At 39.9% G+C, this 18,551-nt stretch overlaps 1 protein-coding gene across 5 annotated transcripts in view; it reads right to left on the bottom strand.

Annotated features, from left to right (window-relative positions):
- PDGFD (platelet derived growth factor D) overlaps positions 1-18,551 on the bottom strand; it is a 142,556-nt gene that overhangs the window by 57,733 nt on the left and 66,272 nt on the right. For 3 of the 5 annotated variants that reach the window (XM_042793067.1, XM_042793065.1, XM_042793063.1), the window contains exon 2: positions 1,816-2,020. In XM_042793067.1, coding sequence (XP_042649001.1) covers positions 1,816-2,020 — 205 coding nt within the window. The remainder of the gene's footprint in view (positions 1-1,815; positions 2,021-18,551) is intronic. The other 2 variants (XM_042793066.1, XM_042793064.1) reach the window with 1 other exon arrangement.

Consider the following 18,551-nt stretch of genomic DNA (forward strand, 5'->3'; position numbering starts at 1 on the left):
AACATGCCTGGCTGTCTCTCTAAAGCAGCACTGCAGGGATTGTCAGGAGCTGAAGGTGCAGAAAGAACCTAGTTTTGAAAAACATATTGACCATTAGCAAAAAATCTAACTATGCACACAGTACTTAACAGGCTTAAAGCCATCATGAGCTGCCTGCCCGAGAAATTCCTCACTCTGGAAGTAATACTACACAAATAAAGGTCTTCTAGGAACGCCAGGGAAAGATTTATTGCAGAAAAGAATGTGATATTTCTCCAGCTTCTATAGACAGTATAGATGATGGAGGGTCTTTGCTTCTTTCTACATCCTAAATTAGCTGCTCTGGAAAAAGCAGGAGGACTGTCTTACAAGACTGTCCCAAATCCATAATGCCAATAACAGCTTGACTTCCCCTCACTGTGCCACCACCTTTAATGACTCTTGACAGAGAATACTTCACCTTTTTTTTCCACAGTAAATTAGCTCTCTCTTTCAAAGTTGCAATGCTTTAAGGTCAGCCACAGTTTATCCACTATGTAAATATTAACAGGCTGCTTCTGTATGCGTTAGGCTCTCAATCTGGGAAAGTGCTTGCAGTGCTAGGAGGTAACTGTCGTTACTGACTGCTGCTGATCTTGGACCAACAGTACTAGAGCAGAGCAGCAGCTGCCAAGACCATCAAGGCACAAGGAAGGACAGCCAGTTTCAGGCTGCATTCTTTTATTACTAAATGGAAAGCAAAACTGCAGAAATTGTTCTCTCTATTGGTAACGTAGAAAATTAACAAAGCAAAACAATAAAAAAAAAAAATCCACCCTGTAAAACCCTGCAGAGCTGCCAAATCCCTATAAATGCAAATTAATTGACAAAGAAGATAAGATAAGCAGAGGCTGGGTGTGCAGAAATCCTAACAACCCAGTTTTCCGCATAGATAAGACGTAAGTAACAACATGATCAGGGAGAGAGCTGGAAGCTGAGACTTGAGCATTTTATGTAAGTAGCATCACAGCAATCTGCCCTTCCAGGCACATGGGAATACTGAGCCTCCTCTCTCCCGCAGAACGGATAGCTGAATAAAAGAAATATGAACAAAAAACTCCATGGATGTATACTGTTTTAGTAAAGGTTGGCAAGATTCCTCTCTGCTCTGCTAATGCAAAGCACTTTATCCACCTGGGTTAATCAGTCAGATCAACAGAGCTTATGGTCACTTTTGCTTAAAAGGGGAAACCAAAGCAACCAGGATACAGTACAGTAGACTTTATTAGACATATCAGTAGGCAGAGTATACAGATGTTCGTGGACCTATATTTAAAGGTTTTAAAAGAAACTGTACCAGTGAAGAGTAACAATAAAGGCAAACAAATAACTGAAGAAGAGAGTTGTATTTTTCAATGCATTTTTATCTGTCCCTCACACCCAATATAAACACACACCTACTCACTCACACCTCCCAGAGCCTTCCACCTACTAAAAAAGATGTTTTTTTCCTGGTTGAAAAATGACAGAGGTGACAGAGGACAAAATCCTATTGAAATAGTACCTGAATTATTAGATAACTGGATTTGAGTGTAAAAGTGCCTTGTGCTTAAAACATTATAAAAGGACTAAAACCTGCCAAAACTGCTTCAAGTCCAGGACAGCTCAATTTATTTATAAACTCAAAGACCAATTTTCACTGGAAGGGACCCTTGGAAGTCTGTCCTTCAAGCAAGGCCATCCTAGACCCAGCCAGAGATTCCCAGGTTTTGGTTTGCAGTCTCATGCCAGTGGCCACATCCTTAAGCTCGAAGGTGGTATTAAGGAGCCCTTTGCAAACTTCCACTCACCACTCACCTGCAGATATCATTTTCAGGCTCCTCCAGTCCAAACTGATTGTCAAAAGCCAGCTGGATCCTGGTGCTCTCTGGGGAGTGGAGCCGCCATGTAAGCAGGAGGTTCCTGGGGTAACTGCTGGGGAAGCGAGGACTGTGGATGCAGCCGTTCCCTGCCACATTGATGGTCTCTTCTTTTCGGTACAAGTCTGTGAGGTGATTGCTCTCTGTTAGTAGTCACAACTTGTAGAAATTAGTATGTTGTTCCAGTTACAGGAAGGCAAAAAACACAACAGTTTATAACACAGCACAAATTATTTGCATTTAAAGTCTATAAAAAGTTGGGTCTAAGAGCAGTTACTATTAAATAGGAAGTACAGTGTATTTTCTCTTCATTCAACCCCCCTATAAACAATAAGAACAACAGTACTCAATTATATAGACTCTTTTATTTTACGATAAATATATCATTATTTTTACATTCATATATAATTTCATTCTCACAGTTTTTGTTTTAAAACAGAACTTAAACTTTAATAAAAGTTGCAAGCCTGAGAACAATGAAGTGAGACAGAGTGAAGTAAAAAGGTAAACAGCCCTGCTTCCCAAATTCCGTGCTCTGGGGAGAGATGCCCTCTGAACAAAAACAGCAATAAAAGGCTGCAGGAAAGTGCCTGTGAGTTAGTCTAAGTTTGTTTATTGTGCTTAAGTATTTCCTTCCAAAACCATGTGTTAGGTCACATTTTGATTTTATTTATATGGTGTGAATCATTTGCTGTCAGTGGATCATTAACACAAATAGCTACTCCATGCTTACACCAATGTAACTGAAGTCTGAAACTGTCCCACCAACCATCTTATTAACTTCAAGACAAATAGACAAGTCTTTACTTAGTTAAAATTCCCCATCTTTGCCTGAGGAAATACTCAATTGTTCCTAAAGTTTAATTATACTGAGGTAAAGCCTCAGCTGCTGTAAATCCCTGGCTTCAGGGATATCAGGAACTGTGGCAAGATTCAGCTCTCTAAAAGCCAAAATGTCTCCTCAGTTGCACTATGCACTTGCAATGTGTAGCTGTTACTGATACTGGAGTTTGGCTCCCAACATCGAAGATCTGAAAACAACTATTTTCTTGTGCATTGACAACTTTAGTGTGGTGAAAATTCGAGGATCAGAAGGCTCCAAGGCAAGATGCAGATCATGGCAGGGTTCAGTTCCCAGCTGAGACACTCGGGTCTGAGCCTCCACCTGTGAGACAGCTACCTGTGTTCCCCATCTGGAGTGTGTGGATCCAGGGCTCAGTTCAGTTACTCACAGAGAGATTTCTAACACCATTTATGACATAGTACAGTTTCCTACCCGGCCTCCACAAGCACAGGGAGGTCCAGCAGCACATCCAGCAGCCCCCAGCAGAAGTTCTGTGGAATTTGTGCTGTCCCGCAGAGCCACCTGCACATAGGCAAGCTGAGCCCCTTCCCAACATCGCTGGTGGGAGCTACACCCGGACAGGTCCTGAGTCAGTCACCCAACTACACTGACCAAATTTCTACTTGCTATGGGACTTCAGACACTTGCTTTCATGTAAACACCTAAACTCCGGTGTCTTAATCTTGAACATCAGCCTCAGTACTCTGCTGAATGTCAAGTCAACCTCCAGTTCTGCTACAAGCGACAGAAATATAAAACGGATGCCTTCTCCTGAATTTGGCTACTGAGGAAGAGCAAATGGGGGGGAAAATTTCTCCCACCAAGCCACTTTATGAACACTGGAAATACAAAACCGAAGTAAGCAACCAGCTACAGCCATCTGTCACATTCAGTAATCAAAGTTTTCTCTCTTAAAATTAGATCTAATACTTGACTGAAGCTTTCTAAGCTCTTTATATAAAAGAAGTGTATTTGTTTCAGAAATGTTTGTGGAAAACAGGAACCCAGAGAAATGGTACAAACTTCATGGTAAGTACAACTATTTTTCAGGTTGCTTTTCACTGGTTCCTGGCTGTAAATACCTCCCTGCATGTAGCTGTAAGCAAAACGTGGTTGTGTGTCAACAGTTCATTGTACTCTTCTGACAGGGTAATAATTCTAACTTCCAAAAAATGTGAAACCTAGAAGATAAAGGTCTGTGTTTCCTGTAAAAACTATCTCCAAAGATCTATTGTGACATCTTTCTAAGATGCTTTCATTCAAGATGAAATGTTCTCACACCCTGAGCCACCCTTTCTAAGCAAATACAGCCCCAACTCCATAGCTCACAAAGTGCAGAACTAGCTAGTCTTGTTTTGTTCTGTTCTGTTTTGACCAAACAATTTCAATTGGAGAAGTGACAATTCAGTGAAAATAAAGACCACCCACTTATCAGTTTTGTTGCAATTTTTGTCAGAAACATCTATGCTCAAGTCTGTTTTCTATTTAATTCCTTTTTTTTTTTTTTTTTCTGAAAAAAAGAGAAAAATAAAGACACCTCTGTTTTTTTCCCCCCTAATCTGGAATGAAACAAAATGTCCAGCCAACACTACCAAGTTCCTGCTGAAATGTTGAGGACCTTTGGACTCTGAAAAAACCCAGTACACCCAAGAGGACAACATATTTCATAGAACTATGTCCAAAATATCCAGGAAAAGGGATAAAAATAAAACAGTTGTGATGAAAGAAAATTCTGCATTTTTGAATGAAACAATTCCCTAAGTCAGAACAAAAGTAACTGCAGTAAAATTCATCCTATACCTGAGAGTACTTTGCTCTTCTGTTTTGGACAGAAAACTCTTGCCATTTTCCCACTGTCAGCATGTATTTCACTGTGTGGTTCAATGTGGTTGATGCTTCTGAGGGAAAGGTTCCCTTTTCCCAGCCAGTCCTAGTACAGGCTTTACTCTGGAGTTATCAAATGCTGAGATTAGAGCACTGGGGAAAGTATCTTTTAAATGTGTTCATATATATACACCCCAATAAAGAAATCTGTGCACTTTACTTAGCACACCAGCTGAGAAAGTATGTTACCAGGGATCTCTTTCACCATGATGATAGGCCCTGTCACGGCTTTTCATTTAACTTAAACTCTGAATCCCACAGACTGGAGTGCTCTGTCAGCAAGTCAATCAAGCTGATCAAAATCAGTGCTGAAATGTAATGGCTGCTGCAGCTCTGCAGTATCCAAGTTGAACAGGTAAACAGAGAAATAAATATGCACATATTAAAGAGGTTAAAAATCAAAGCACAGTAACTTGTTATTTCTATCATGGTATTTCTATCAAGCCATCATAGAGGAAAGGCTGGAGAGAATCATGGGGAGACAATGCTCAGTGTTGTAAAATAGTGGATATAGAAATATTACAGTATGAAGATACTCCTTTTCCACAAAGGAAGAATGTATGTTTGACGAGAATGGCCATAAATACTGTTTCTATAGCTTACATGGGATGTAGTGCAAAGCCACTCAGAGCCTTCACATTACACTGGAGTAGACTCTTCAGGAGCTCTTAAACAGCTTGATTCCCTCTTACTTGTCTCCTCACACACTAAATTACAACCTGAAGTGGTGTAGTCAGGACCGGAACCAAATGCACTAGAGTTTCCTAAGAGGGGTTTCAGTGGGATTTTCCAGAGTTAAATGGTTTAGATAGACATGGGAACAGACTCAATCCAAACTCAGTCTCTAGAGGTTGGCCCCTAATGAATCATCAGGCATCTGGGAAACAGCTTGAGGAGATGTGAGCAACTCATACTTCTTGTAGCAACTAAGATGTGAGACTAAAATGGCAAGACCTTTCCAAGCAGACAAGTATTGTCCTCATCAGATACACTGCAGGAACTTGTGGAAACTAGATACTGGCCATGGGGAAAGTCACAAAGAAAACCACTTGAGAGAAGATGTAAGCAAAGGAAAAGGCAGTGACTCTTTCAAGGCACTGAACTGTCCCATACTGCAATGCAATATGATGCAGTGTTATACAGTGTCCTGAATGTCACATACTAACTGTATGTCAAAATGCTTTATAGGGATAAATAAAAGATGACAGTGGGTAATACACTGTCTGTCACATTTACTAAAAAGCATATAAAATCACTTCACAATGAATAAAGTAGGTGTTAAGTCATAAGGCAAAACGCCATTTAAGCAATACACAGAAGGACGATAATCTAGATGGCAGGAGCTACAAAGACATCCTTGCACTGGGGGAGGGAAACTATCTCATAAGGAAGATGAGTGGGAAGGAAGCTGGGAGACACCCTTCACAGTGAGGCAATTCACTGCAGAGTCTGAAATGACTGGGAAGCAGCTTGCTCTATATTCTATTTATCTGAACTAATCTCTTTTCTTTTCATCTTAATTCTTTCCCAACCACTAATTTTAAACATAATGGTACACATGATAGTCCAGCTGTCCAAGTTAGAGGAGTTCCCATTTAAGTGCACAAAGCAGATCCATTTTCAGAAGTGCTTGCCTTCTTCTCCCTGCATGGAGGGCAGATGGGTCTCAAACTGGGAACTGGGAAGTCCAGCTCAATATTCAGAAAGTTGTGCTGGTCTCAAAACTTTCTCCACCATGGGTGTCCAGCACACCCGATGTTTCTCCTTCCCAGCTAGGGCATGTTCTCCTAATGCCATGCTGAATGAGTAGCGAAATTCAGAAACCCAAAATTTCATCCTGCATTTGCTCTGGATGCCTGTGTTTCCTTGCAAGCTTTAGCAATGTATTGACACATTCTTGTTAAAGCTTCTCCCAGTCATGACATACCTACTACAGGAAGAAGTTTGCTTTTTTAGCATCATTCAACAGACAATTCATTCCTCCACTAAGATTAAAATAAAACCAACCCAAACAAAACAAAACAAAACAAAACAAAACAAAACAAAACAAAACAAAACAAAACAAAACAAAACAAAACAAAACAAAACAAAACAAAACAAAACAAAACAAAACAACCAACCAAACAAAAAGAACCCAAAACAACAAGAAAAAAAAACATCAAACAAACAAGAAAAAAAACCCAAAACAAAATGAAAAGGCAATTACTAGTTGCTAATAGCTAACCTGACATTTCATCTTGGATATCCATTAAGCAAGGAAAGTCTTTTAAGTGTCAATTCCTTCAGAAGGAAGAATAATTAAGAATAATTCAGAGAATGACCTTGTTTAGGGACCTAACCAATAATATGGAATATTTAGTTCCACTTTTCTAAGGTTTCTGGAATTTTAGCCTTACTTCCTAAGGTGTTGCCCTGTGTATAAGTTTATTTCTGTTTTTCTTCCCGTTGCCAAAGTTGTTGGCCAACCTCAACAACTTCAATACAGTGGTAGAGTCTGAAAAGACACCATATTATGACATGTTTTATTAAAAGAAATATACCCTCTTAAATCCCATGGAGTGTAACCCGATGAGCTCATCTTCTGCCATAGCTGAGGAGAGAGTTGCTGGAAACCATGTTAAGTTCATTATACCGCTCCTGAAACTATTTGCTACTTCAGGAAAGGACCTTCATAGTTTGTATGTGGGAGATTTCCAGATATAACTCTCCTCCCCCATGGCTGCTCTCTTTGAAACAAATACAGCGGTCAATGGTTTGCCACCAGTTTTTAAACAAATGAGATAACCTTCGGGGAGAATAATAGCTCTTCAGTTCCTTCAGTTGAAAATTAGCCTGATCTAAATAGCTGAATCCAGAGAGTGAGAAGCAAAGAACAGTAAAACGTTTTTGAATCCAGGCCACAAATTAGTTCATCTCAGGGACAGGCATGCCAAGCAAACTGTATTTATGGCATCCTGTTCAGATATTCATTGGGTTTTTTTAATTTCCCTACTCTCCTGCAATAAGGAGAAAATCCATTTGTTATCCATAAGGCTCTGTGTAAATCAGAGGAAAAGATGACAGAGTTCATGGTCGAAAAAGTGTGTTTCATAGCTGTTCATAGCTTGTTGGGAAGATATAAAACTGTAAGGTCACTCGCCTTGTTAAAAAAATATTTTTTTTTTAGTGAATATAAACAGTAAAATAAATCCTAGTCAATGAACACAACATCACATTTCTGCTCTCTAATGAAGACAATAATACTATATGTTAGTACCTGTCTTAGACATCTCTGTCCTTTTAAGGACAGAAGCCTACCACACCTAGGTCAGCTCTGCTCCCAGCAAAATTCACCAGCAGTTCTCCAAGTAGGAAGACCAAGGGAGGGAAAGGGTTGGAATGTCCAATAATGAAACAGGAATAGCACAACCCTGGCAAGGCTAAAAATTGTAAATTCTCTCTTATGGAGGCACTAAGCTGAGAATTCTTGTATAAGGATGCATATGTAAGAGTATACTGGGCCAGTGGATTCTGCCCAAAGCGTTATTTCAGGTCAACAAACTAGTTTCTAGATATGCTTATACTTAAGCAGTTTGATGAATCAAAACCCAAGTAAGAGAGCAGCATTTTAACACTACCCTATGTGTTACTTGTCACACAGAAACTGAGCAATTAAGAAGTGGACCCAAGCCCCAGTGGAGTTGAGGAAAGACTCTCAGTTTGGTTGGCTTGCTAATGAACTTCAAAGAAGCACCTCCAGATACCTGCTCCTTCTCTTATCAACAGGCCCTTTCCCTTTATCAGGAGCATGAAAGATACTCTAGGCATCATCAGAGTTCACATTCAAAGCATAACCCATTCTGTCATTGAGGCAAAATCAAAAGATGCTGTGTTCATATTCAACCAAATTCAGACCTCATGTGCGCTCCCTCAACTCCCTCTGTGTCCCTGAGCTGTGTGGAGATCTTTGCTAGAATATGTTTTATATCTATATAGGATATATCAAAGAAATGAAAAAATTGAGCTGTAGTTGAAAGAAGCAAAATTAGCCAGTGCAGAATACCAGTACAGAAGGTATCAGGAACTAAAAAAACCCCAGCCATCTAAAATTCAATCTGGAGCCACCATCCACTTTATAACAGAATGGTGAGTAGCCTGCCTGTGCTTCTGTGCAGAACAATCCCATAAATCTTGGCATTACATAGTAAAACTATGGTTGGACAGGACCTCAGCAAAGACCACTCATGAGAATATTAAGTGGGCAACTGATAAGGAAGTCCGGGGATATGATTTATAGAGACAGCCTGTTACAATGCTTCTCACTATAACAAGCAATATTTTATTTGCATTTAATAATATTATTTGTACTGTAGAATGGTCACCGTCATAACTGCATTTTGAATGTGATACAAAAGAAACAGTCCCAAAATGAAGAATAGGCTGGATGGCATTTTTTTGGGATGAAGGTTGTGACTGTCCTTTGTCCCCTTTGGTGGGTGCCTTGCTCAGGCTTCCACAGATGAATACTGAGAAAACAATTCCTTACTTATTTTTATGGGGATATCAAAATCTGTGATGTTTGTTTTTTTGCAGTGACTTGTATTACTTGCCTTTATTTGACTTCTTGATAGACAATTTGTTCTACATGAAAGAACATGTTGAATGTCTAATATTAAAGCAAAAGTGTCTACAGAAAAGTAACATATGTTAGGCTATCATATAAAAAATTTGTTAACTGATAGTTCTTTCATGGGTGGTAGTGTTGCAATGTATCTCTCTGTTGGATTCTTAAACCAACAGCAACCTGAATGTATTTTTCTCTTGAGATTCCATAATTAAGTATGAAAAAGGAAAATGTGTATATCAAGAATGTGCAGCTTTAATGATGTGGAGTAAGATTAATTCAAATAACCCCATGATCATGAGAATAAAAATACATAAAATCTTGAGAAACCGTGAGAAAAAATGAAGAGGCAAATGACTCTCCTGCTGCTGCAGAGAGCTCAAGGGAAACCTGATAACTGAAGCAGAATTTTGCAGTGAGTGCCGGCACACCCATGAGAAGGCTGGTACAAAACAAACTTGTGTAGTGCCTTGGACAAGATGATGACAATTACAGACACAATTGCTATTAAGCATGAATAAGAACACCGGACTTTGGTTCACATTGTTTTGCAAAGAACTGGTGCACTGTGGACTTAGGCACTCCAAATCTTCCTGTTTGGGCAGTGGCTTAAAGTAAGAAAACCTCTGTGGGAAGCTTCCTTCAAATCCTACTGGTGTAATGAAAATATACTCCTTTTTCATTTTCCCTTCATTATTTTTCAAATCTTTATGACCAAGCAAGGACTTTTTGCCTCAGAAGCCTGGAATGGCTCAAGTGTTAAAAGAGAATTTGTTTTAAGCTTAGTATCTTAAGATATTGCTTTAGAAACTGTTTCAGTCAAGCACTCCTAAGACTCAACAAGATGTTGAATTTCCCTAAAGAAAGAAAAATGTCGATAAAAGGAAAGAGAAAATCCAGTCAAAAGGAGAAAGGCTTCTCATGTTAAACTTATCATAGTAGATAGCCAAGCAATTACTGAGTGGAAGGTTGTACATTAGAACATTAGGCAATAAAAGGAGAAGCTAGTTCAAAAGACAAATCAAGGCAATTTTCTTTTGTAATGTGAGTTTCCTTACCCTCTTAGTCAGTACTGAAGATCCAAAATCTCTGGAAGGGAGTGAAAGGTCATTCTTATAATGGAAAGTTTGGCAATAGTATTCTAGCACACATTGTTTCCTTGGACTGAGTTTGCCATGGGCATGCTTTTAGTCTGTTAGGGTCCATATATCAACTGATTGCACAAAGATAAAAGCTTGTGGGGATATTTCAGTCCCTTTAAGGCAGGTGTGTTGAAGATCTAAGTACCTTAAAGTTACCTAGATCTTTTTAAAAAAACAAACATAGGCAGATATCACTGTATTAAAATATGATTGTCGGTAGTCCTTTCCTTTTTCTGTGGTAGTCTAACAGCTAAATCTCTTCCAAGGAATTAGGAGCCTGTGTTGTTATTCTTCTATTTGCTTGAGGGAATTCAGATCGCTTCTGTCACTTCTCAATGGATGGATGGGTTCTGGATGCTGCTTCAAAGATGAGTTGTCCATTTTCCAATAAATGGTTAGATGTAAAATGCCGAAGCAGTTCTTGGAGCAGGGACCAGAACCCAAGACTTAGCCACAGATTAAAGATTTAGTTTTCCTACTTTCTACTCCAAGGCATGCTGTCCTGGGTCTCTGACAGCTTAGACCAGAGCACATCATGGCTCCCCATGCCTCAGTTTTCTTCTGCAGAAAACCACAGCACTGGGGCAAAGAGAGCAGTAGACATTGAGGTCTTTTCCCTACAGGGATGGCTTTCCATCATTTTGATAAAACCCCTGTGTTGAGAAACAACATTTCCCCAGTCTGGAAAGCAATTTAAGTCATACGTACTGAAAGTACTGAGAGTTTTAAGTGCAGAAGATCTTTCCTGTAAGTGCTTAGGATTTTCTCTGGAGGTTTGGCATCAGAACACTGCAGAGCTGTCATGTGGATAGATGCTGCAATTTAACAGAGTTTCCAGGCACATTCATAAAATTCTTGGCTGTGGCCTTCTTTTATTTTTATGATCTTGCACCAAAGGATCATCTAGAGATTTCCTTAGTCCTGCACCAAAGAACAAAACTACATGTGGTGAAAGACCAGAAGAGTTCATTCACTGCCAATATATAGGGACCAGTGGCTGGGAAGATGATGCTTGTGGACATCAGCACAGCCTACAAGCTCAAGAGCTGCTGTGCCACATGCAGCAACAATCTCTCACACCAGCACAGCCACATCCTGACCACTGTAAGCTGAAATCAAAATTGGAAAAGGAGTTGGCTCCAAAGGCTCGACTTACACATCCCAGGTTCCCAAATCCTTTCTGGAAAAACAGCTGTTTGGCTGGCTACCCAGAGGAAGTGATTGGAAACATTCCTTCTAGGCTGTGTGGGGGTGTTTGACAAAAAAAGAAGAGCCTAAGAAGTTGTGGAGCTAAGCCACCATTTAGGCTCAACTCATACTGCTGCCCCACACAGTCCTAGCTGCAGCCATCCCACCCGCACTCAGCCCCAGTGGCACAGGGCTTCGTGTATGACTGGATGGTCACAGCTCTGCAGTGACAGTAAGGATTTCAAGTAATAAGGATCATGTCATGTTTAGTCCAACTGTGGAATTTACCAGTATTTAGTGATACTGCACGAGTTGGGCCATCTAGTGCAAAACTTTGTTCTCTTACTATTTTGCCATTGTAGTGCCCAACGCTGGAGGGGAAATGTAGAGTGTAATGTAATGTCAATTAAAAAAAAATGTTAAATATCAGTGTAAAGACACACAGAGGTAAAGGTAGCTCCAAGGTCAGAAGACTATTACATTACAGTTCTCTGTTTAACATTGAACATCTCATTGGTTTTGCTCCCTGTCTCCATGAACCTGACATGCTCATTGTCAATTTTGGGGTGTTTGGAGATTCTGATCAAGGTTCTGTGGTGCTCTGTGGACACAAAGTGAGAGATAACTTCTCCTCTGAAAAGTTTACAGTTTACACAATAAAGGATGGGAGAACTAGAAAGTCCAGAGAAACATTATTTATATCATTCAGTGAATCAGTGATGGGACAAAGAATTAAATATATCTTCCCAGATTTTTATTCCAAAGCCCTCACTGGGCAATTAGAAAATTAGGTTTTGTTCTTTACCCAGAAGCCCTGTAAATGGGATGGGAAAACTATGAAGAAGAATAATAATTTTTTAAAAAAATCAGTAGGTTACTTTATTCTTTTCTAGCAAATTAGGTTGCCAAAAAATAAAGATGTGCACGGAGGTTTTCTTCCTGAGAGACAGGTTTTAATTTCACCCATTAAATAAATTCTACCTCACACACTTTCAGCTGATAAACGTTATCAGAGCAGGACTGAGACTTTCTACTGCACATGTTCCCAAACCCTTTGTAATATGTTTCCCTACGCTTAGGTTTGTTAAGTTAGAGCCACAACAGATAGTGCATGAGCAGATGAAAACACACTGAAACCTGTGTGGAGGAAACGATATTCATGACTCGGCTAGGACTCCATGGGGAGATGTCATTATGTATCTTTATGTTCTGAACAGGGCTGAGTATACTGTTGGCAAATCAAAAAGTAATTAAATAATCCCTCACTTTCATGGGCCTTCAATGAACTCTCACTTTTAAACGGAAAACTGGAGTCCCCTGTGTAATCACACTGGAGGCAAAGCCAAACTTCAGAGTTGTCCTTTGACTGTGGACTCAGTGAAACATTTGACAGAAGAAGAATTGGGCAGTTACAATGATAAATTCAGTCAGCTTCGGTTCCAGATCTCTCCAGCAGAACACAAAACAGCACTTTTCACTCATCTAGCTTTCAGAATGCACATGAGACAACATAACATTAACTAGTAACAACCTTAAAGCTTCCAGAGAAACGTGGTGAACCAACCAAACTCAGTTTGCTCCTATCTTGCTGAAAGTCTAACACTGTGGAGGAATGCCTGTCATTGTCAGGGCAGAGGATTTAAGGGGGAAATCTCAGGGTGTGCCTTATGCCTCTTGAGCTAGATTGCATACCAGAAAAGCAGAGAAGTACACAATGGCAGTATGCATGTGGCTGCACACCAGATGGGACTTTGATGCTTGGCTCAAGCATGACTGTGATAGGTGCCTGGGAGCATACAGGACCCAGCATGTGGAAACCAAGGCTTGCAGCCTGTGAACAGTCCTATGGTGAGAAGGTACATCATCCGTGTTGGGTGGAGAAGTCAAAGGGGACTATTTCACTGCTGTCTCACCCCAGATCTGTACTGGTATTGATGCTGCACATCTAGATGAACATCACGCACTGAGGTCCTGTCCAGTAGAAAGGCACAGCTGTGTGTTCACTATTTAACACAGCTCTGAGCAGCTGTTTGACCAGAGAGACGCCTGATAAGAGGCTTATGTGACTGAGATAAAGGGGGTGGGAAAGTCCAATAAACACAGTACTCTCACATCATTTCACTTTGTGAACACCCTGTATCAGAGCTATTGAATGGAGACAGAGACATACTGCACCATTTCCTAGGAATTTTTTTTCCACACTAATGCTTGAAATGCAGAAGGCTACCTTCTCACTCTTTGAACTACCCAAACAAGTGACTTTTACTCAGTTAGCTCTGCAAATTTTCATGGCATCTAGGATTACAGTCCAGTAAGACAAAAAATTTAGCATCCGTCCATCTCTACTTGTAATAAGAACAGAATATATGATGCCAGGGTTTTCTTTTAGCTTCAGCAACCTTGAGCCAGATATTACCAGGTATGGCACCAAGAAAAGAAAAATATATTCACCATAGTACTGCCTAAAACTATGCTTTGGTCTGTTTCCAGAAAAAAAATGACGAATAATAAATGTTCCTTTATTGCATTTAAAGCTCAGAAAATAACAGTTACAAACCACTTCACTCTTGCCAGGTTGAACACTTGCCCCAAAGAGGAAAAATGTTGAAGTTCATGTGTTTGACACAAGAAAGAAAAGCAAAAAATTTAGCTTGGCAGAACAGATATGAAAACAGGATTAATGACAAATTTGGTGTCAAAATTGTATTTTTCTAGTTTCTATTTGTTGGAAAGAATTCCAGAGATTTTTTTTTTTTCATTGTTTGCACTTCCAACCTGCTTCAGTCATTCCTGCTGCATTTATCTCGGTCTTTTCCATGGAAACCATGGAAGAACAGTCCATCAAAGGATAAAATTTTAAACCTTTCTTGATTTAGAGACTTCAGAAATCCTACTTTACAGCAGACACTCAAGAGAACTCAGTAAGATGGAATGGCAACAACAACCATTTTTTTGTTCCCTAGAGTGAAATGTTCTGTGGTTTTTTTTTATAGCTTAGACGGTAATTAAGAACGTACCACAATTATGACCTTGAATACCTTCTAGTATAAACTATGATTAAATAACCGACATATTTGGTAAATAACAGCTGCACTATGTGTTACTAAAATCTGCTGTGAGTAGTGTAAGTAGTGTCTTATTTAGGTAGCTTTGCACTACTGTTGTACCAGTTGCTAGCTTCTGTATTGATTTACTTGATTTAAAGTGGGGGGGGGTTTTTTGCATTCTCAGGGTGCGCCTCATCTCAGAACAGCTCCATCTTTCTCCGACCTTCACTTCTGCTCTGTTACTAATACAAACCTCCTACATCGCAATCCTCACGAGCTGTTACAAACACCAATTCGCTCCATGCTCAGCCATTTGTGCTCGGCTTGCAGCTGAGGCTGAGCAGCTGCAAGGACGGGTGAGATGCTGGCCTCAGCTACGGCAGGAGGGAAGGGGGGCAGACACCAACCAGCTCAGGGAAGCTGCAGGAGCACTGGGGGAATTGCACTGAGATGTTTCACCCCGCCTCCTTCACACACACCAGATTTGCTAACCCAGTCCTTGCCCTTTCAGTGCACAAGACGTGGGATAGTGTTTTGGAGCCGTCGCCCTTGCTGCACTCTCCGAGAGCATCATGGGCTATGGATAGGATGGAGAGTGTTATGGCACGGGCTGCCTGCATCCACACTCCCTCTCTAAATTACAGGTCGGTATCTATTTTTCAAATCCACACCGACATGAGTAAATGCTACCCAGGTTTGTGAAGCAAATATTTGGCAAGGAGAAGGCGGTCTTCCCTCCCTCCCTCCCTGTCCAGGTGCAGCAGGGTCAGTGCTGGCACGCACTGACAAAATGCGGTGGCATTCCCAAAAAGCAATGGGAAAACCTGAAATCCCAGCAGACCCGCAGGTCACAGCCTGCCAAGGGCTTGTCTGATAAATAGCTGCAAGGCAAAGGCTGTGAGTCTTCCTGATTCATTCACTTTAATTAAGGGACTGGTAATCCCCCACCTGCCAATTCAAGTCTACCCATATACACATTTACTTGGTTATTTCATACATAAACCTTTAAATAAATGGCTTTTTTTTTTTTTTCCTACTTTTTAATGGATGCAGAGAACCATTCTGTCAAGAAAGAAACAAATGCCCCACTAAACCCATTTCAATGGACAATTCGTTTCTTCAGTGCAGCATTTAAGTAATAAAGAAAGAATAAACATAAAATTCTCCTAAGAAATAAAAAGAAAACACCCTTAAAAAACACTTGTCTGAGGTATATTAGGATGCTAATAAACTCAGATCAGACATTTACAGATGAAGCTTGCTAGCCAAAACCATTTTCATAAAGCAGTAAGACAACCTGCAACCAGATCATTGGCTTGTGTAAATCAGCAGCATCCTTAAAGTGATCACAGCTATTCACACCAGCTGAGGATCTGACCAGAGCAGCACATGAAAAGGGGAGAGAAAACTCTACAAGCAGGATGCAGAATCTGAGAAAGAGCAGGAGCAGTGAATGTGAATGTTCAGTGATACACTGAACTCATGAACTAAATCAGCTCATAGTGATAACAGGGAAAATTCAAGGTATGCCTCTCTGACCTATTAATTACAGTTGAAGAAATAATGGATGTTTTTCATTCATAGGTTGAGTTGGGGAGGGGATGATTCCTATTTATATCAACATGAGATGAGTTGTTTGATCCAAAGGAAAACATTTAATTTTCATGTATTTCTAAACAAATACTACAAGATAATAGAGAATTGTTTGAAATAATTATATTTTGGACATAAAAGTAGCTGCATTCAGTCAAATTTGTGAATTTCATTCATTAATTTTCACATTTTTAGTGGGGTTATAATTTGCTGGGCTCAGTAAGGCAACATTGAAAGTCTCACCCATGTGCAATGGAGACTCTCATATGACTCAAGAGAACATCAGTGCATCAACTGGTGCAAATCAGTATTGTTCAGATGACTAAAGTGGAGCTGGTCTGACTTACAGTCCTGGAGCTGGGGCTGACCAGCGAGCACAAGTGATGCCAGCTGCTCTTCAGCTGGCAGGAGCAGGACCTCTGAGCTCCCTGCCACTACCAGAGAGAAAATTAAAACACTCAGCCCTTTACCAGAATGCAATGATCAATGCCTTTACCCAGGCAACGTGATTCCTGTTATGTATTTTCCTTTCCCAGTTACACCTTTTGAAACCTCCATTGCTGCACACAGAGGTAGAACACAGATGTTGAAGCAAGAGTTTGACATGAAAATGCATAGTTTACCATTTATAAATTTACTCAAATGCTGTACCATTTGTGAATTTTTTAAAACTAATGTAATCCCTTTAACACTGTGTTACTGACATAAACATGTAGATAGTTTCAGGCCCTTAATTCAAAATTCACCTAAAATCTTGTCAATAGCATATTCCTGGGCATAGTATTTGACTTTAGGTTTTTCTTTCCTCCCTTCCTTGAACCATCTGAAATATTTCCATATAGCCATAAAAAGACTGCTTTTAAGAAGTAAGTCCTGAAAGAAATGCCAACTAGTCAATAAAAGACTAGGAATAAATTAGATATCTGCCAAGTTTCTCTCATTCTCCCAATACAGGTTGCTGTTTATGTAAAGATGCAGAATTATCAGTCTTTGTGTACTAAAACAATTAGTCAAAAAATCCAAGTCAGAAGGAGTCAGCTCAAAAAAGAAAAAGTTTGGATGAGCTGGTTCCAAGAAAGCACACTGGCAACAGCACTTTGTTAAAGGGACTATTAGAGGACAAAAGTCGAGCCAACTGCAGGCTTGAAACAAGATAAACAATGAAAAGATAAATTCAAAAACTGGGGATTTATTTTCTTAGCTGAGAATGTACAGCATGGATGTAGGGATTCATTTTTTTCTCCTCCCAAAAGACAAGACCTCATAAGCTGGACCAACTGTTAGAGAGGAAAAAAGTTTTCAAGCAATAACTTTCTACCAGAACATAATGCATGGCTGATTACAAAGAAGCCTGTAGACTGTATTTTCTCTCAGAAACTAAAGGAGCAAGAGGCAAAGACTGTCAAAGCATTTGATGTTACCATAAATATCTAAAGGTTAGTGGAAGGACATTAAAGGTAGCATTACTCTCCAAATTCAACAGTGGTAGATAAGAGAAAGAAGTTTTCTTGGCTGCTGGAAAAGACAAGAGATATGTTAGAGCTATAAATTATTATCATCATCATAGTAGCGGCAATATTGTTAATATCCAGTAACTTCCTTCAGACTAAGACCAAGCCTCTGTTATGGCAGGTGTTGACAAATATAATGGGAAACAGACTGTAGTCCTAGGAGGCTATGTATTGAATAGATATCACCAAGGGATTCTAAATTATCTTGGGTTTCAGACAAAATTTACAATTCAGATGAATTGGACACTGGATTGCTTTATCAGGAGAATCAATGCATTTGCCATTACTCATATTCTTTGTACCCAAATTGTGGCTAGATCAAAAAATACCACTTAGGCATCATATCTGCACTACAATTCTGGCAGAATTGTACTTCTGAACTCCACCCACGTGCACTGTAGAACTTCTGCCTCTCTTCTTAGATGCCTGGGAGCCTGGGAGCACTGCACCTTCTTCAGGGTCTGACACCCCACATTCTGCCACAGCCCACACCAGGGAGGTCCCAAACACAGACTGACTGGGCACAAATTACTCCTGATCCCATGTTTGTAAAGTTAATAGGTATTTTCTGGCAGATTACAACAGCTTGGCATGCTATGGAGCACTGCATACTGTGATAGAAGTCAAAATGTTGACAGTTTGAATTTCTGTGTGTGCAGAATTATATATTCACAGCCATTTTTTGAGAATCTGCATACACAGCTAAGACATTTCTGTATGCATGCCTCTGGTGATATTTTTTTTCCCCTAAATGAGTACATTGACGATTAAATTATAATAGTTTTCTACATAGCTTTCTTAATGTTTAGACTGATTGATAGAATAATATGTTTTACTCCCATTACATGAAAAATCTCTCTTA

Source organism: Tyto alba, unplaced genomic scaffold, assembly GCF_018691265.1.
Source record: "Tyto alba isolate M040663 unplaced genomic scaffold, T.alba_DEE_v4.0 Super-Scaffold_2, whole genome shotgun sequence".
Taxonomy (NCBI): domain Eukaryota; kingdom Metazoa; phylum Chordata; class Aves; order Strigiformes; family Tytonidae; genus Tyto; species Tyto alba.